At 47.3% G+C, this 20545-nt stretch overlaps 1 protein-coding gene across 1 annotated transcript in view; it reads right to left on the reverse strand.

The window, feature by feature from the left end:
- SGO1 (shugoshin 1) overlaps positions 1-20545 on the reverse strand; it is a 115462-nt gene that overhangs the window by 77822 nt on the left and 17095 nt on the right. The window contains exons 4-5 of the mRNA XM_030202775.1: positions 19356-19460; positions 5110-5171 (exon numbers count right to left, since the gene is read on the reverse strand). Coding sequence (XP_030058635.1) covers positions 5110-5171; positions 19356-19460 — 167 coding nt within the window. The remainder of the gene's footprint in view (positions 1-5109; positions 5172-19355; positions 19461-20545) is intronic.

Here is a 20545-nt window from a genome sequence, read left to right on the forward strand (position 1 = left end):
CAACCCCCTCCCGCGAACCTGTCGATCCCCCCACCCCACCCCGGAACGCCGAAAACTGCCGCCACCGTCGCCGTTGTGCTACCTTCCCTTCCCGTAGGTTGTTCAATCATCTTAGAAAGTTTAACTCCGTGCGTCTGACGTCAGACGCACGGAGTTAAACTTTCTAAGAAGATGATTGAACAACCTACGGGAAGGGAAGATAGCACAACAACGGCGGCGGCAGTTTTCGGTGTTCCGGCGGGGGGGGGGGGGGATCGACAGGTTCCCGGGAGGGGGTGGGTTTCGAGGGGGCCATAGCGTGGGGGGGGGGGGGTGACAGCTGATTCCGAGGCAGTAGGAGGAGTAGGGAAACAAGCTGCGCGTGTTTCCCTACTCCTCCCCTTGCCTTGCAATCAGCTGTGTTGACGTCAGTGACGTCCTGCGTGTCTGCCTCGCAGACCACTTGCAGCCAGGGACCCACGGTCCCAAGCATGGAACGTTGGAGGTGAGAATTATTATATAGGATGTTTTGCAATAATTCTAAATGCAAGATAACTGAATAATTGATGGGAATCATAATTGTAATATCAGCAGCATAGCTGAAAAGAACCTCCCAGCGTTTCCAAAACAAATCCCAGCAAATGTAAATAAACATTAAAAAGAACAGAAGACAACAGCAATCCCTGTGGGACCCCACACTGATTACACAAACTCCAGAATAATCGCCATAAAATTTCACTCTATAGGAGCAATCTTTAAAAAAAAAATAAAAAAACTGTAAACCATTTATTAATATTGCCAGTTATTCCTATGCTGTCCAGAATATGTAAAAGAATATCATGGTCTACCAAATCAAAACATGCTAGATAGGTCGAACTGTAACACCAATGCCTTCTTGCCCTCTGCCAAGATCTTATGAATGTTGTCTAACAACGAGGCAATAATAGTCTGTGCTAAAGTTCAACCTAAAGCCTGACTGAGATGAATACAGAATATCATGAGCCAAGAAGAATGCAGAAGCTAAGTACTTCAAAATTTTAAACACTTTATTTGAGCACAGAAAGCGCAGCAGTGATGTGCGATTTGATTACATGGAAGGACAGTTTTTAGATCATCTGGTCTGTGAGAGTCCTAAGAAAACATATGAGCATGCAATATATATAAAAAATATATTTTCTCTACATTGCGTCTATGGTGATATTGGTGATTTGTAATTAACACTCTATGGGGTCTTTCTGTGCTGTATATTATATATTCCTTCCCAGAAAGATTAATGGGACATGCCTCTCTGCTTTGTTTTGGTGTGCCTTTTCCTATCAGTGTCTGAGCAGTGATTAACTCAGGCACTGACAGGAAAGGTGACACAAAAAAAAACTGCAGCAGTCTGAATCAACCCTTTACTGCCCTGACTGCAAATAAAACCCGCCTTCCTTGATGTCTAGTACACCCCCCTCAGACTTTGACAACCATAAAAAAAAAAACTATTTCCTGGTGTCTAGTGCACACCTGACCACTTGCCCAGGTCCCTCCTCCCAGTTTATACCTCAAAAAGGAGACAGGAGTGATGCTCACTTGCTCCTGCCTCCAGTGCCACCATCTTGAAAACAATGGCATCACTGGAGGCAGGAGCGAGTGGACATTGCTTCTGCCTCCTTTGAGGTATGAAAGTTGGAAGGTGGTCAGGGGGGCTCTAGACACCAGAAAAAGAATATTTGTATGTTCATGGTCAAAGTTGAGACGATGGTGGGGTGCACTAGACAGCATGGAAAGGTGGGTTTTAATTACAATCAGGGTGGGAGGGAGCCGATGTAACATCAGGGAGCTACAGGGAGATAAAATTCCTAGATGTAATAAACGACTGCTTCTTGGAGCAACAGGTCCAAGAAAAGACAAAAGGAGGAGCCATTCTAGATCTAGTCCTTGGTAGCATGTAGGAGCATAGTACAAGAGGTAATAGTGTTGGGTGAACTTGGAAACAGTGATCATAACATGATCAAGTTTGAGCTACTATCTGGAATGAAACCACAAAGGAAATCCACTGTACCAGCATTTAATTTTCAAAAGGACGACTATAATAAAATGAGGAAAATGGTAAAAAGAAGATAAAAGGATCGGTTGCAAAGGTTAGGACACTAAATCAGGCATGGATGTTGTGACAGAACAGTGTGTTTAGAATGTAAAATTGTCTTATTTCCTGAAGTGTATTTCTCTAGTTTGGCCAGCAGGTGGTGCCTGTTTATATTTGAAGCTGCTGTAGAACTAAGGCTGTTTTCTTTGTTTAAGCCTTTTGGAAAGGCAGTCTGCAATATACTTTCAAAGATTGTCGTTCTGGGCTCCGATTGCCCAGGAGCTCATTTTATTTCGATTGTACTGGCTTTTGCCCCCGTCTTAGCCTGGAAGAAAAAAGAGAGCAGGATCTCTTTGCTGAGGCTCAGATAACAATTATATGTCCTGGTCTTCCCAGCTATTTTTTTTTTAGAAAGTAAACAAATGTTTAGATAGTTTTGTAATTGATCCATATTTCAGTTACCAGTTACTGCTTGCTGATTGCACTTCTTTTTGTTCATTATTCAATATTTTTAAGACGATAAACAATTTTCAGTATATTGCCTCTTTGTCTGGACTGATAAAGAATCCTAGTGGTTTGTGTGTTGGGTTTGTGAGTGCCTTCTAGGAACTGTGAGAATACTGGAAGTGTGGCCTCCAGTAACCTAGAAATCACTGGGGATAATTCGAGAGCGGGAGACTCGCCCATAGGTGGCTGTGACCCAGTCAGTGGGAGGACAGTGTTCGTGTAGAGTATAAGCGGCAGGTGCAGGCGGACCTGAGCTGAGGATAGACCCTCTAAATGGAAGCGGGGTAAACCCAGGCAGGTGGCTAGGCGTTTCATGACAGACATTTAAAACTACCATCTTGGAAGCCCAGGCCAGATGCATTCCACATATTTACAAAGGTGGAAAGAAGAGAAAACAACAGCTAGCATGGTTAAAAGATGGAATGCAAAAAGGACCCAAATGAAGAAAATAAGAAGCAACATAAGCACTGGTAAGTCAGATGCAAAGCACTGATGAAGAAGGCTAATAGAGAATATGAAGAGAAACTTGCCGCAGAGGCAAGAACTCACAATAACAACTTTTTCAGCTACATCAGAAGCAGAAAAACCCTGAGAAAATCTGTGGGACCGTTAGATCACAAAGGAACAAAAGGGGCACTCAGGGAAAACAAAACCAATAGCGAAGAAACTGAATGAATTCTTTGCTTCAGTCTTTACAGAAGAAGATGTAAAAGATTTATCTGTAGCAGAAATGGTTTTCATGGGTGATAATGCGGAGGAACTGAAAGATATTTTGGCAAATCTGGAAGACGTACCGAGCCAAATTGACCAATTAAAGAGTAGTAAATCACCTGGACCGAATGGCATACATCAAAGAACTCAAGCATGCAATTGCTGATCTGCTGTTAGTAATATGTAACCTGTCATTAAAATCATTCCTAGTACCTAAAGATTGGAGGGTGGCCAATGTAACGCCGATTTTTAAAAAGGGTTCTGGGATGATCCAGGAAATTACAAGACCAGTAAAGCCTGACATCAATGCTGGGTAAAATAGTGGAAACTATTATAAAGAATAAAATTACGGAACACATAAATAAGCATGGTTTAATGGGACAGAGTCAGCATGGGTTCAGCCAAAGGAATTCTTGATTCCCCAATTTGCTTCATTTCTTTGGCGGCGTTAATAAACATGTGGATAAAGGTGAGCCAGTTGATATAGTGTATCTAGATTTTCAGATAGCCTTTGCCAAAGTTCTTCATGAGAGACTCCTGAGAAAATTAGAGTCGTAGGATAGGAGGTAATGTTTTGGTGTGGATTAGGAATTGGCTATTGGACAGAAAACAGAGGGTAGGGTTAAATGGTCATTTCTCTCAATGAAGGAGGGTGAATAGTGGAGTGAAGCAGGGATCGGTTCTGGGACCGGTACTATGTAACATGGAAAAGGGATGCAAAATAAGACCAAAAATACTTTAATGCCTCAACAAATAGTTAAGCTCTGGAACTCTTTGCCAGAGGATGTATTAACAGTGGTTAGCGTACGTGGGTTTAAAAAAAGGTTTGGACAATTTCCTGGAGGAAAAGTCCATTGTCTGCTATTGAGACAGACATGGGGAAGCTACTGCTTGCCCTGGGATTGGTAGCATGGAATGTTGCCATTATCTGGGTTTCTGCCTGGTACTTGTGACCTGGCTTGGCCACTGTTAGAAACAGGATACTGGACTAGATGGATCCTTGGTCTGACCCAATATGGCTATTCTTATGTTCTTATGATGTAGAATGCTGTGACTTTTTTTTTTTTAAGTCACCTTTTCTGTCAATGCCTGAGCCAATTACTGCTGAGGCAGTGCCAGGACAGCTATTGGGGCAGGGGGCTCAGGTTGGGCTAAGATGCCCTAGACCTGTGAAAAAATTTCCTACGATATTCATGCTTTGCAAGCCCCTCCCCCCCCCTTTATTTTAATGCATTGAAGTGGAATGCTTGATGACCTCATTAGCATCCACTTTGATGTACTTTGTGGCTGTGTCTTCTGTGCAAGTTAATACCTGCACTTGACTCCTCTGTGTATTGCTCAGCCAGTAATGTCTGGCGGTAACCACATGGTGAGGCTCGCTATAGCTTGGCCCAAAGTCAGCAGTCTTGAAGGATGACTGCTTGTTCAGTTCTCCAAGAAAAATATTCCATTTCAGCATCACCAGATGACATTACCAATTTGTGTAACTGATTCATCCTGCTTGTTGAGAGACAGAAAAGTTATGGGTAATCGGAAAAATGCAGTTCTATCAATTAGAGGTCTATATAATGGTGACAAAGATTGCTACGGTGCAGTAGGATGCTGAGGAACCAATCATCCCCAAGGGCCTAAACAACTGAAAAATGTAAAAGTGCTTTCAAAAATCAAGATCAAACTATACCCCCCTGCCTCTCCCTAACCCTTGGTATGCAGCGTATAATTTTCAACAAAAGACGTTTTACAGGTGAACATCTGTTTACTGCAGAAATCCATTTCAAAATTGCTTTCTAAAGGAAAAGCAGATATCAGTAAAAAAAAAAATATCAAGTTTAAAAAATACTTACAAAGGAGCAGTTGAATTAGTCATGTCTTTTTCTTCTAGGAGTGAAGATTTACATCTCTGATCCTAACAGTAGAAAAACACACAATTTATCATTTCTCTTTGCCAAAATACATAGGTTCTATAATTGTTTGGAGAAGGCTGTAGTTTCATGAAAGATCAGAATATCAAGTAGTCCCAACATTACAAGTAAAAAGTTATTCACCAAGTGAAAACCATTTATACTGTAGATTCCTTTGTGAGATAAATGTGCACATTCAGACATATCAAGGACAACTCTAGAGAAGCATGAATCCATGAAAGTAGTCTAGGAAATTAACTCATTCATAGGAAAATTATCTTCATTACAGCTCTTTTTCAAAGTGGTGATTACAAAGAGAGTATCCATAAGCACTAACATTTCAAAATGATTAGTGGTGCCAAACAATACAAATTAGCCCTCCAAGGACATAATGAAATAGCTTGCTCAATACTGGGTGTGCTTAGCACCCACAGAGCTGGCTTCTAGGAAAGCAGCTGAAGCAAATTAAAACAGGCATCCAAAAGTAATGTAAGAAAACAAGAGTGTTTCATAACAAGTTAAAAAATAGTTAATTCCAATGTCATAATCTAATAGGGTAAAAATAGTCCTTACCTGATAATTTTCTTTCCATTAGTCCCAACTGATCAATCCAGAGATGACTGGGTTATGTCCCTCTACCAGCAGGTGGAGATCAAGAGAACTTCAGAGGTTTACTATATATGGACATGTGCAGCCACCTTTACTTCAGTATAGTCGATGCCAAGGCAGTGGAAGAAGGAGGAAATCCAAAATGAAAGCCCTCTCCTGCCTCTGTAAAACCTTTGTAGATTCCTCCTCAACTGCTCCTACAGGAGGAAAACATCCACAGAGCATGTGTAGATTATTTTTCTATGCAACAAAAATGAATAAAGGAACCTGATGGAATCGAAACAACAGGGAGAAACGCAACTAATACCAACAAAGGGAGGGCCTCTGGATTGATCTGTTGGAACTAATGGGAAGAAAATGATCAGGTAAGGACTAATTTTACCTTCCATAGCATCCCACAGATCAATCCAGATATTAATGGGATGCATCAAAGCAGTCCACAAGTGGGGTGGGACCGCAGAACACAGGTTACGTAGCAATGGCGGGAGCTATGCCATAACGATCCAAAGCCCTGCATCCAAAAAAAGATCAAGGACCAACCTTCAGGCACAGAGCAAAACTTGACCAGCCGAGAAAACCAGACTGACGTTTGGAAATGGAGAAAGACTCCAAAGACCGATGACAGAAAAAAAAAGGCCGGCATCCAGTGCCAGGTCACCTTGCCAACTCACGATAAAGCAATGGCCAATGACCAGTGCCAGTTGTGCCAGCCAGCGACGGAGCAAGACTCAACATCCAGAAACGAAACAAGGCTTCCTGCCCAGAGACAAAGCTCGACAAGACTGGAGACAGAGAGAAAAGCTCACCGCGCAGAGTCAGATCAAAAACTTGGTGCCCTGAGAAGGAGTAAGACATGTGTCCTAGATACAGAGCAAGGGCTAGAGCAATGCTCGATGTGCAGGGATGGAGCAAGGCCCACCACGTCAAGTCGGAGCCAGGCTCGGCACCCAGAGACAGGAGGCGGCTCGACGGTTCGGTGCCCAGAGACGGAGGAAAGTTGTTCCTTCTTTCTTTTTTTTTTTTTTTAATATAGTGGGAAGGGAGGGTAGTTGGGAGTCATGTCAGTTGGCGTGGGAGGTACTAGTGCAGAAAGCTATTAGAGCAGGAGGTCAGATCAAACTACGTTGTCCTGGATCTGGAAAAAAGGTCCTCATATTTTGCTCAAGTTAGAAGTCCCTGTTTTTTTTCTATGTATTGCAACAGAATGCTTTATGGCCTCATAAAGCATCCATTTCAAAGTACTGTTCAGGCAAACAATTTCTCTCTGCATTGTTCAACCAATACTGTCCTGCATTTCGGCTCAAAGTAGCTTTCTGCATTGGCCACCTAGTTAGTAAATGGATAGGGAACTAATTAAGATAAGTGGGGTGGGGGTGCCCCAAGGTACTGTCCCTCTGAGTTAGGAGTCCAGAAGCAAAATCCTTCTGATTCGGGTGTTCATGAATTGAGGATTCCAGTATTTACAGCCCAAATATTTTTATTTTTCCCAACCCAATGTGTTGGAAATTATTATACAAAAGGGATCATGAAATGTTTGACAGGGGGGGGGGGGGGGGGCAAAATAACTCTTGAAAATTTAATGAAAAAGGACAAAACTTTGGCAAGAAGAAAAATGGTAGGAGATAAAAAGGACAAAGTCTGAAAATGGGCCACATCAGATAAAGAATTCCAGACAAATAAGTTCTGCTCAATATTGCTCAATGCCTTTTTATTGGAGAAGTAGTTTAAGCTTCTGCAGCATAGAAGCTTTGATACGGCAAAAAAGCGGTTACTTACCTGTAACAGGTATTCCCCGAGGACAGCAGGCTGATTGTTCTCACTGATGGGGTTGACGTCCGTCGGCAGCCCCAGGAACGGAAATCTTCCTAGCAACAAAGCTTGCTAGCCCTCGCACGCACGTGTGCGCACCGCGCATGCACGACCATCTTCCCGCCCGCAACGCGAGCGTGCCCCTCAGTCAAGTAGAAAGCAAAGACAAGGGAAGACAACTCCAAAGGGGAGGTGGGCGGGTTTGTGAGAACAATCAGCCTGCTGTCCTCGGAGAATACCTGCTACAGGTAAGTAACTTTGCTTTCTCCGAGGACAAGCAGGCTGCTTGTTCTCACTGATGGGGTATCCCTAGCCCCCAGGCTCACTCAAAACAACAACATTGGTCAACGGCAAGCTACTCCCCTTCTGTTGAGATCAAAAGAAACAAACATTTGGGTGGACTATCTGAATGGGCTTGTCCGCTCCACATAGAAGGCCAATGCTCGCTTGCAGTCCAACGTGCGCAACTGACGTTCAGCAGGGCTAGTATGAGGACGGGGAAAAAATGTTGACAAGACAATTGACTGGTTCAGATGGAACTCCAACACCACCTTTGGCAAGAACTTAGAGTGAGTGCGGAGGACTACTCTGTTATGATGAAATTTAGTATATGGAGCATGAGCTACCAAGGCTTGAAGCTCACTGACCCTACGAGTTGAAGTAACAGCCACCAAGAAAATGACCTTCCAGGTCAAGTACTTCAGATGACAGGAATTCAGTGGCTCAAAAGGAGGTTTCATCAGCTGGTTGAGAACGACATTGAGATCCCATGACACCATAGGAGGCTTGATAGGGGGCTTTGACAAAAGCAAACCTCTCATGAAGCAGACAACTAAAGGCTGTCCAGAGATAGGCTTACCTTCTACAAGGTAATGATAAGCACTGATTGCACTAAGGTGAACCCTTACGGCAATGGTCTTAAGACCAGACTCGGACAAGTGCAGAAGGTATTCAAGCAGGGTCTGTGTAGGACAAGAACAAGGATCTACGGCCTTGCTGTCATATCAGACGGCAAACCTCTTCCATTTGAAAGAATAACACCTCTTCATGGAATCTTTTCTGCAAGCAAGCAAGACTCGGGAGACACCCTCAGAAACACCCAAGGAGGCAAAGTCTACGCTCTCAACATCCAGGCCGTGAGAGCCAGGGACTGGAGGTTGGGATGCAGAAGCACCCCCTCGTTCTAAGGGTCGGAAAACACTCCAATCTCCACGGTTCTTCGGAGGACAACTCCAGAAGAAGAGGGAACCAGATCTGACGCGGCCAGAAAGGAGCGATCAGAATCATAGTTCCGCGATCCTGCTTGAGTTTCAGCAAAGTCTTCCCCACCAAGGGTATGGGAGGATACGCATACAGTAGTAGGCCCTTCCCCCAATAAAGGAGAAAGGCATCTGATGCTAGCCTGCCATGGGCCTGAAGTCTGGAACAGAACTGAGGGACCTTGTGATTGTCTGAGTAGCAAAGAGATCGACCAAGGGGGTGCCCCACGCTTGGAATATCTGACGCACCACCCTAGAGTTGAGGGACCACTCATGAGGTTGCATTATCCTGCTCAATCTGTCGGCCAGACTGTTGTTTACGCCTGCCAGATACGTGGCCTGTAGAAACATGTCGTGCCGGCAAGCCCAAAGCCACATCCTGACTGCTTCCTGACATAGGGGGCGAGATCCGGCGCCCCCCTGCTTGTTGATGTAGTACATGGCAACCTGATTGTCCGTTTGAATTTGAATAATTTGATTGGACAGCCGATATCTCTGAAAGCCTTTAGCGCATTCCAGACCGCTCGCAACTCCAGGAGATTGATCTGAAACCGTTTCCTGGAGGGACCAACGTCCTTGAGTGTGAAGCCCATCAACATGGGCCCCCCCACCCCAGGAAAGACGCATCCGTAGTCAGCACTTTTTGTGGCTGACGAATTTGAAAGGGACGTCCCAAGGTCAAATTGGGTCGAATTGTCCACCAAAGTAAGGATTTGAGAAACCCCATGGACAGCTGGATTACGTCCTCTAGATCCCCAGTAGCTTAAAACCACTGGGAAGCTAGGGTCCATTGAGCCGATCTCATGTGAAGATGGGCCATGGGAGTCACATGAACTGTGGAGGCCATGTGGCCGAGCAATCTCAACATCTGCCGAGCTGTGATCTGCTGAGACGCTTGTACCCAGGAAACAAAGAACAGGAGATTGTCTGTCCTCGCCTCGGGGAGGTAGGCATGAGTTGTCTGGGAGTCTAGCAGAGCTCCTATGAATTCTAGTCGTTGAACTGGAAGAAGGTGGAACTTTGGATAATTTATCACAAACCCTAGTAGCTCCAGGAGTTGAATAGTCATCTGTATGGACTGTAGAGCTCCTGCCTCCGAGGTGTTCACCAGCCAACTATCGAGATAGGGGAACACATGCACTCCCAATCTGCACAGCGACGCCGCTACAACAGCCAGGCATTTCGTAAACACTCTGGGTGCAGAGGCGAGACCAAAGGGTAGCACACAATACTGAAAATGCCCTGTCCCCAGACAGAACTGAAGATACTGCCTGTGAGCTGGCAGTATCGGGATATGAGTATAAGCGTCCTTTAAGTCCAGAGAGCATAGCCAATCGTTTTTCTGACTCATGGGAAGAAGAGTGCCCAGGGAAAGCATCCTGAACTTTTCTCGGACCAGATATTTGTCCAGGGCCCTTAGGTCTAGAATGGGACGCATCCCCCATTTTCTTTTCCACAAGAAAGTACCTGGAATAGAATCCCAGCCCTTCCTGCCCCGGTGGCACGGGCTCGACCGCATTGGCGCTGAGAAGGGCGGAGAGTTCCTCTGCAAGTACCTGCCTGTGCTGGAAGCTGAAGGACTGAGCTCCCGGTGGGCAATTTGGAGGTGTTGATATCAAATTGAGGGAGTATCCTAGCCGGACTATTTGAAAAACCCACCGATCGGAGGTTATAAGAGGCCACTTTTGGTGAAAAAGTTTTATCCTCCCCCTACTGGTAGATCGTCCAGCATGGACACTTTTATATCTGCTATGCTCACCTAGAGCCAGTCAAAAGCCCGTCCCTTGCTTTTGCTGGGGAGCTGCAGGGGCCTGCTGAGGCGCACGCTGTTGAAGTAAATGAGCGCGCTGGGGCTTAGCCTGAACAGGCTGTCGGGAAGGTGGATTGTACCTACGCCTATTAGAAGCATAGGGAGCATTCCTCCTTCCCCCATAAAAACGTCTACCTGATGAGGTCGATGCTGAAGGCGTCCGGTGGGAGAGTTTGTCTAAGGCGGTGTCCCGCTGGTGGAGCTGCTCTACCACCTGTTCGACTTTTTCTCCAAAAATATTATCCCCCCGGCAAGGAGCATCCGCAATCCACTGCTGGACTCTATTCTCCAGGTCACAGGCAAGCAGCCATGAGTCTGTGCATCACTATATCTTGAGCAGCGGCCCTGGACGCAACATCAAAAGTCTCGTAAGCACCCCTGGACAGGAATTTGCGCATGCCTTCAGCTGCCTGACCACCTCCTGAAAAGGCTTGGCCTGCTCCGACGGGAGCTTATCGACCAAGTCCGCCAGCTGCCGCACATTGTTCCGCAAGTGGATGCTCATGTAGAGCTGATACAACTAAATCTTGGGCATGAGCATAGCGGAATGGTAGGCCTTCCTCCCAAAAGAATCCAGAGTTCTAGACTCCCGCCCTGGGGGCACCGAGGCGTAATCCCGAGAACTCTTGGCTCTCTTGAGAGTGGAATCCACAACTCCAGAGTCATGAGGCAACTGGGTCTTGATCAACTCTGGATCCCCATGGATCCGATACTGGGACTCAATCTTTTTGGGGATGGAGAGGTTAGTTAATGGTTTCACCCAGTTCGTCAGCAATGTCTGTTTTAGGACATTATGCAGAAGGAACAGTGGACGATTCCTTAGGTGGCGAAGGATAGTCCAGGACCTCGAACAACTCAGCCCTGGGCTCATCCTCAGTGACCACTGGGAAGGGAATGGCCGTAGACATTTCCCGGACAAATGACAAGGAAGACAGACTCTCAGGAGGAGAAAGCTTTCTCTCCGGCGAAGGAGTAGGATCAGAAGGAAGACCACAAGACTCCTCATCAGAGAAATATCTGGGGTCTTCCTCTGCCTCCCACGAGGCCTCACCTTCGGTATCGGACACAAGTTCCCGAACTTCGGTCCGAAGCCGAGGAACTAAGTCCCCTATGGTGATGTTGAGAAGAAGACTCCCTCGCTGCCGGTGACGAAGCTCCCTCCAGCGACGTCGACGGGGAGTTAACTTGGGTGGTAGCGGACACCGATGCCGCAAGCGGTACCGGCGTTGCAGTCTGCACCACGGGCGGGGAGCCAACCGCCGCATCTCTCGACGGTACTGACGGCGCAAGCACCACCGGTACCGGAACAGATGGTCGCAGCAGTCCTTCCAAAATCCCTGGAAGTATGGCTCGGAGGCGCTCGTCTAGAGTGTCTGTCGAGCAAGGCTGTGGGGCCAGTAAAGGCGACGAGGACAGAATCTGCCTGGGGCGCGGAGGTGGTACTGGGCTGTCCGGAGAAGAACGCATCGAGACCTCCTGTATGGAGGGTGAGCGGTCCTCCCGGCGTCGACGCATTCCGGGTGCCGATTCCCTCAGCGCCCCGGAACTCTCGGTACCGTGACGGGAAGGTGACCGACGACGGTGCTTCTTCGCCTTCGCTTGAAGAACGTCATCGATACCTCCCGGTACCGACGAAGAGGACGTGGAATCCACACGTCTCCTTGGGGCCGGGTCCAAAGGAGGTCAGTCCCGGGGGGCCTGTACCGCACGAGCCCTCGAGGCAGGTGGAGACCCACTCGATGGCTCACTGCTACCAGCATGGGATCTCAGGATAGCCATCACCTGCGCTCCGGACGTCGATTCAACCTCTGATGCCGACATCGATACAGTCAATGACCTCGGTACCGCTGGCTCCGTCGACGTCGAAGGACCGGACTGGGCTCCAAACAAAAGGTTCCACTGAGCCGATCTCGCCGTCTGGGTCCTCTGTTTTAGCTGAACACACCACGTGCAGGCGTTGAGACAATGACCAGCTCCCAAACACTGAAGACACGAGACATGCCTATCAGTGAGCGAGATTGTCCGGTTGCACCGCGTGCACTTCTTGAAGCCGCTGGTAGGCTTCGAGGACATGGGCGGAAAAATCGCGCCGGCGAGGTCAAAATTCGCGATGGTGCCGAAAGGATAGGCACCAAAACAAGGAAAAACCCGTACGGGCAGCCAAAATGACCGCTCACAACAAAGAAAGGAAACTTACGGGACAAAAACTAAAGAAAGAGGAAAAGAAACTTTTTTTTTTTTTTTAAACACGAGCGAACTCGTGCAGAAACATGCCAAAAATCAGTGAAAAAGCGGCGAAACGCTACGAGGGCCTTTCTGGGGCACAGAACCGCAAAAACAGCCGTCCTGAGCCACGGGGGGAAAAAAAAGAGACTGAGGAGCACGCTCACGCTACAGGCAGGAAGACGGTCATGTGTGTGCACGCGAGGGCTAGCAAACTTTGTTGCTAGGAAGATCTTCTGATCCTGGAGCTGCCGTCGGACGTCACCCATCAGCGAGAACAAGCAGCCTGCTTGTCCTTGGAGAAATAAAGGCTTACCTCAGTGGCAGAAAAGGAGGGAAAAACAAAGCTGTTTCTTTTTCTTTTTAAACAACCTTCTTCACTAGTGACAGAAATAAATAAAGGCTTACCTCAGAGGCAGAAATTCAGATATACCTATCACCACAGAAGAGAAGAACCCCCACAGGGGAGACAAGTTACTCCGTGCCACAATCAACCATATCACCCTGTTAGAAAGACAGCCAGGGAAGGTAGGGGAGGGGAGGGAACCAGGGTCACTGGATATCACCCTAGCTGGCAGATGAGGAAGGACCACTGAGTATCATCTAAAACTAGCCCCAACACGACTAACAGCACACCCCTGGCTCCACTGTCACCAAAAGAATCTGGGACAGGAGCTACCAGCCAGCAATCCAGAGCAGCATCACGATCCGTCCACCATCCGCTAGAAAATACTGAACATCCCAGGCTGCACGATACCTTTAAGGGCGGTTTACTTGGAACTATTTTCTCTGTCTGCTTCTGCTGGTAGATGGACACAACCCATTAGTCTGGACTGGTCTGGTATAGATAACAAGGAATGTACATTGCTATTTCAGTCGGCTTTTTATTATGTATTTTTAAATTTTATGTTACATTGCACATTCCTTTCATTTTAGTGTACATTTACATATACTTGTTTTTAAACATGTACTTGTTCACAGAGGTTCTATGTTGCTCACGAATTGTATACAGAATGTAACTTTTTATTTAGACTTATGTGGGAAAATTAGGTTCTTACCTTGGTAATTTTCTTTCCTTTAGTCACAGCAGATGAATCCATTAACTGATGGGTTGTATCCGCCTACCAGATGGAGATAGAGAACACTGAAAAACCATAGTGCCTCTTGGACGGCTAGCCCCAACTGCCTTCAGTATTTGAGATTTCCAAAGCAGAGTGAACCATAAAGGTATAATAACATACACTTTCCTCACAGCGAACAAATACCCCAGAACAGGAGCAATAACCATACAAAGGAGGGATGAACTCAACCTCCTGTAGAAGAACATCATGTAGAAATTTTGAGAACTGGTATCCAACTTCTCTCAATGAGATATATATCTACATGAAAGATCTGAACAAAAAACAAGTCAGACAGGGAGGGATCATGGATTCATCTGCTGTGACTAAAGGAAAGAAAATGACCAAGGTAAGAACCTAATTTTCCCTTCCTTGTAATCAACAGCAGATGAATCCATTAACTGATGGGATGTACAAAAGCAGTCCCTACTTAGGGTGGGAACAGGCCACACCACGAGCAAGCACTTGTGCTCCAAAAATCGTGTCCTGCTTCGCTGCAACATCCAGCCTGTAATGCCGGACAAAAGAGAGCTCGGAAGCCCAAGTAGACGCACTACAGAGCTCTTGAAGAGAGAGCGCACCCGTTTCAGCCCACAAGGAGGAAATCACTCTCGTGGAATGCGCCTTAAACGCTTCAGGCGGAGACTGGCCTGAAAGCAGATACGCAGAAAAAATGACTTCCTTGAGCCAACAGGCTTTAGTGGCCTTAGACACCGGGCCTCCACGCCGAGGACCTGACAACAAGACAAAAAGGCGATCAGAAGTCCTGAAGCCATTTGACATCTGTACTTACTGCAACAGCGCCCTGCGGACATCCAAAAGATGTAACTTCCCAAAGGAGTCCGGGAACCTTTCCCTAGAAAAGGAAGGAAGAAAAATGGGCTGGTTCAGGTGAAACGCTGAAACCACTTTAGGCAGGAAGGAAGGCACCGTACGTACCGTTACTCTGAACGCCAAGAATTGCAGAACGGGGTCCTGACAGGAGAGCGCCTGCAGCTCAGACACGCGTCTAGCCAATGTAATGGCCACCAAAAAGACTGTCTTGAGAGTCACATCCTTCTCCGAAGCTCGCTTTAGCGGCTCGAAGGGCGAACACTGAAGAGCCTTCAACACCAGCCCCAGGTTCCAGGCCGGACAGGGCGACCGAACAGGAGGACGGAGCCTAAGCACCCCTCCGAGAAATCGGGCAATGTCTGGATGAGCAGCAAGGGACTTTCCCTCAACAGCATGATAATGCTGCCACTTGCACCTCCTGCAAAAAGTCCAGCACTGTCGAGACTGTAGCCCGCGTGGGTGTGATCGCATTTGAAACACCCCACGCCTCAAATTTGAACCAGATCCGAGCATAAGCTGCGGAGGTGGACCGCTTGCGGGCTTGCAAGAGTGGAGATGACCTTGTTAGAGTAGCCCTTGTCTCTCAATTGCGCCCTCTCAATAGCCAGGCCGTAAGACCAAATCGGCAGGGATCCTCCATAGACACCGCACCCTGAACCAACAGGTTTGGCACCAGGGGCAAATGCACCGGAGCGTCCACCAAACATCCGGCGGGGATCTGCATACCACAGATGCCTTGGCCAATCTGGAGCGATGAGAATCACCAGACCTCGGTGCTGGCAAAGCCGCAGTAGGACTCGCCCTATCAAGGGCCAAGGAGGGAACACATACAGGAGGCCCGAGGGCCAGGGTTCAGCCAGAGCATCCAACCCTGCCGAGTGAGGATCTCTCCTTCTGCTGAAAAAGCAAGGTACTTTGGCGTTTGCACTTGACGCCATTAGATCCATACCAGGAGTCCCCCATTTGGCACAAATCTGAAGAAAAACTTCTTCTGCCAGTTCCCATTCCACCGGCTCGATTACATGCCTGCTGAGAAAATCGGTTTGCACGTTGCTCTGACCTGCTATGTGAGCTGCTGACAGGAGCTGCAGGTGGAGTTCGGCCTAGTGGTAAATCTGAGCGGCCTCCGCTGCAGGGCCCTACACTGAGTGCCTCCCTGATGATTTATGTATGCCACCGCTGTCGTGTTGTCTGACAGAACCCTGACAGCAAGCCCCTTCAGAGTCTTTAGAAAGGCCATAAGAGACTGGAATATCGCTCTCAGCTCCAAACGACTGATGGACCACCCCGCTTCCACGGGTGTCCACAGACCCTGAGCATAGCTTCCCTGACAATGCGCTCCCCAGTCCAAAAGGCTGGCATCTGTTATCACCAGGCACCAAGAAGAAAGCGCAAGAGGCATTCCTTGGCGCAGCATCCTGTCTGAAAGCCACCACTCCATACTGAGCCAGGCTGCAGGGAGCAACGTTAGTCTGCGTTGATATTCCTGGGACATCGGAGACCATTGTTGAAGCAGGGCAATCTGCAGAGGCCTCATATGCGCTCTCGCCCAAGGCACCACCTCCAAGGTGGCCGTCATCGACCCCAGCAGCTGGACAAAGTCCCAAGCTCGCGGGCGAGGCATCCACAGGAGCAGACGGACCTGATTCTGAAGCTTGCACCGCCTTTGGACGAGGAGAAAGACAGAACCCGAGGCTGTGTCGAACCGGACCCCCAAATACTCGACAGAGGGGGTCAGGTGACTATTGGGTATATTGACCACCCAGCCTAACGCCTGCAGGACTGCCACCACTCTGGCTGTGGCAAGACGACTCTCAGTTGCCGAATCCGCTCTGATGAGCCAGTCGTCGAGATAAGGGTGAACTCTTGATACTCTCTCGCCTAAGGCAGGCAGCTACGACCACCATTACCTTGGAAAAGGTATGGGGAGCTGTGGCTAGGCCGAAAGGCAAGGCCCAAAACTGTAAATGTTTTCCCAACACCGCAAAAGCGGAGGAACCGCTGGTGTGGAGGCCAGATAGGAATGTGCAAATATGCTTCTTTTAGGTCCAGAGACGTGAGAAACTCTCCTGGCTGAACCGCAGCAATGATGGAGCGCAGGGTTTCCATGCAAAAATGTTGTAGTCTGAGGGCCTCGTTGACTCTTCGTTAGTCGAGGATCGGTGTGAAAGACCAACCTTTTCGAGGCACGACAAAATAAATGGAATAGCGGCTGCAGCCACAATTGGCGGGAGGCACCGGGACCACCGCTCCGAGGTGCAGCAAGACTTGTAAGGTCTCCTCTACCGCCGCCCGTTTTACGGCAGTGCCGCATTGAGACTCCACAAACACGTCTCTCACCAGGGCACCGAATTCCAGTTGGTAACCTTCTCTGATCAGGTCCAGGACCCACTGATCTCAGGTAATGTTGGTCCACTCCTCTAGAAAGAGGGAAAGACGTCCTCCTATTGCAGGCATGGAGGAGTGGACCGGCGTCCCATCATTGTGGAGGACGCCCCTGAACTCCTGGCCTTGAACCGGCCCTTGCAGAATGTTTGTCCGAGCGAAAGGAGTTCCTCTGCTGAAAACAGGTACGCTGAGAAAACCCAGCAGAGCGCCCCGGGCGATACCTGCGAGCTTCACGGAAGCGAGGTCTGGAAGAGGAGGGAAACACAGAACCTTTGAAAGAACGCCTCGGCCTATCCTCAGGTAACTGCTGGGGTTTAGAGTCCCCCAGGTCTTTCACAATCTTCTCCATTTCCTCTCCAAATAACAGGAGGCCCCGAAAGGGTAGCCTCACCAGCCTTTGCTTAGAAGCCATGTCAGCCGCCCAATGCCGCAGCCAAAGAAGGCGGCAGGCAGAAACCGCCACAGACATCTGTTTAGCCAAAGCTCTGCCCAGATCATAAAGGGCGTCAGCCCAAAATGACAGGGCCGACTCCATCCACGGGGCAACCTCAAATAGGGGACCCGCACCATCGGCGGGCTGTTCCACCACCTGCTGTAGCCAGGAAAGACATGCCCGGGCTGCATAGGAACTGCAAATAGACGCCCTCAAGGCAAGGCCCGCAATTTCAAAGGGCCACTTCAGCGCGGACTCCAGCCGCCGGTCCTGCAAGTCTTTCAAAGTGACCCCTCCTTCTACTGGGAGAATGGTCTTTTTTTGTCACCGCCATGACCAGTGCATCCACTTTAGGCATCCCCAAAGGGGCCAAGTGCTCCTCACGCAGAGGGTAAAGCTGACCCATAGCCCTGGCCACTTTCAAAGGCCCATCCGGGTCAGACCATTGAGCAGAAACAAGCTCTTGGATGGAGTCATGCACCGGAAAGGCCCAAGTAGGCTTCTTAGTACTTGCCATCCTAAGATTAACAGAGGAGGCCTCGCCTTCAGCAGGATCATCAATCGAGAGGGCCTGCAAGGCGTCAGTAATAAGAGTTGGCAGCTCATCGAGGTGGAAAATACGGACCGCACACACACAAAAGCAAAAATACATCTACATACATATAATCAACTGCTCCAATTCTCTCTTCACTGCCCTAACACCAGGACCAACTAAGAATTTGATAAACAAAAACAGGTGATACACAGGGGTAGATTCTATATATGACACCTGGAAAATCTGCACGGAAATCATTTTTGCCTAAGCATATTCTATAAGATTTAGGCGCAGTATATAGAATATGCTTAGTTGATATCCCAGCGCCTAAAACTACATGCATCCATTTACACAAATGAAAACGTGGTGTAAATCCCCGAGCGTAGATTTAAGCAGATTGAGCCATATTCTATAACAACATGCATAAATTTGGGAATGCCCACAAAACACCAATTTCTCCGGCCATAGCCACGCTCCTTTTGAACTGCGAGCTTTAGAACACAGGCGCAGTTCATTACAGCATATGCTTAACGAGTTATGTGCATAACTTCTAATTATTGCCAATTAATGCTCATTGTTGTTTGTTAAGTGCTGTTAATGCTGAATGGCTTAAGCCAATTAAGTTATGTGCATTGTTATGGAATACGCTTAGAGTTAGGCGCAGAACACTAGGTGCGATATACAGAATTCGGCAGAGTGTATAAACCACCAAAGCATAAGATAAGGTTGTCGAAGACATGTTTAAATGAAAGTGGGTAAAAAAAAACCCATACCAAACTGTTATTTTTTTAAATGCCATGTGTGTTTTATTATAAATTGTTTTTTTTTCAATTGCTTATAGTTTTATTTTAAAATGTTTTTCGTACAATGCCCTATAGCCTTTCTGGTTTGCAATCCCCTGTATCACTTCTGTTTCAGATTACCTGATGTGTCTGCAGCACTCTGTGTCTCTGTGTGACTGCTGATTAAGAAGTAACACCATTCACAGAATAGGTGGTACTGGTTCCAGCTAGTCCAGTTTGGTATGAAGATTATTTCATCTTAGAAATGCTTTAAAATCACATCCAACCAATGTTCTCTACAGCACACATGTTACACATTCTTGGACTTTCTCCCACCAAAAAAAAAAAAAAAAAAAGAAACTCACACCCCACAAATAAAATTTACTCACATAATTGGTAAAACACAAATCGTGTGCTGGGCCGAGCAAGTCTGCAGTCTCCAACAGGTTGGCAGTGACTTTAGAAATTATTTCTCGCAATGCTGATAATTTAGACTAATTAAAAAGAAAAAAAATACTGTGATTTTATGTTGGTTGCTGTCCAGATGAAATTAAAATTATAAAGTAAAAAGAACAATCAAAACCAAGATATTTTAAACATTCATGAGAGCAAACTATAACAAAGTTATTTGCCTGTAGCACATGTTTTCCGAAGACAACACGATATGTGACGATGTCACCTGATGGAACCCGCATGTTAACACTCTCCAGCTGGTTTACACAAAAACTTTACAGCGTTCCACCGTGCATGCATGCCCCTCCTGCTTGCTCCTGTTGTGTGGGACCAAGCCAGTCAAAATTTTTTGCTTATAGAACACAACTTAAAAAGGACAGAATGGAAGTTACACGATACTATGGGGTTCATTTTCAAAACAGAAAAACACCCAAAAAGCGTCACACAGCAGCATTTGGACTCCCCCTCCCCCCCCCAAACATCCACATTGCTATTTCAAAACCCATTTTAAGACTTTTTCTACACAGTTCATCTGCCCATAAAAAAAGACAGACTCTCAAATAAATAAGGTTGCAAATTCCAGGTGTTATAGAAAAACCATGTAGAGAAATAATTAGATTGCAACCTGGCATTTTATAGAAACTAGAAAAAATATAACTTGTGTCTGTACATCAGTCAGATTCTGGCAGGCAAATGAGACACCATCAGCAAGTAAGGTAAAATTATGTATCATACCTGATAATTTTCTTTCCATTAATCATAGCTGATCAATCCATAGACTGGTGGGTTGTGTCCATCTACCAGCAGGTGGAGATAGAGAGCAATCCTTTTGCCTCCCTAAATGTGGTCATGTGCTGCCGGAAACTCCTCAGTATGTCGATATCAAAGCTCCATCCGCAGGACTCAGCACTTAGAGAATTACACCCACAAAGGGACACTCTGCCCAGCTCACCACCGCCGAAACAGGGGAGGGGAATTAACCCAGCTCATCCCCACACAAGTGGGGGAGGGGAATCCGTCCAACTCATCCCCGCGGAGCGGGGGAGGGACACCACCCCGCCGATGCGGGGGGATCTGGCTTATCCTGCAACCGCAACTGCGGGAGGAGCTGACTGACCCTAACACC

Source organism: Microcaecilia unicolor, chromosome 1 (genome assembly GCF_901765095.1).
Source record: "Microcaecilia unicolor chromosome 1, aMicUni1.1, whole genome shotgun sequence".
Taxonomy (NCBI): Eukaryota; Metazoa; Chordata; class Amphibia; order Gymnophiona; family Siphonopidae; genus Microcaecilia; species Microcaecilia unicolor.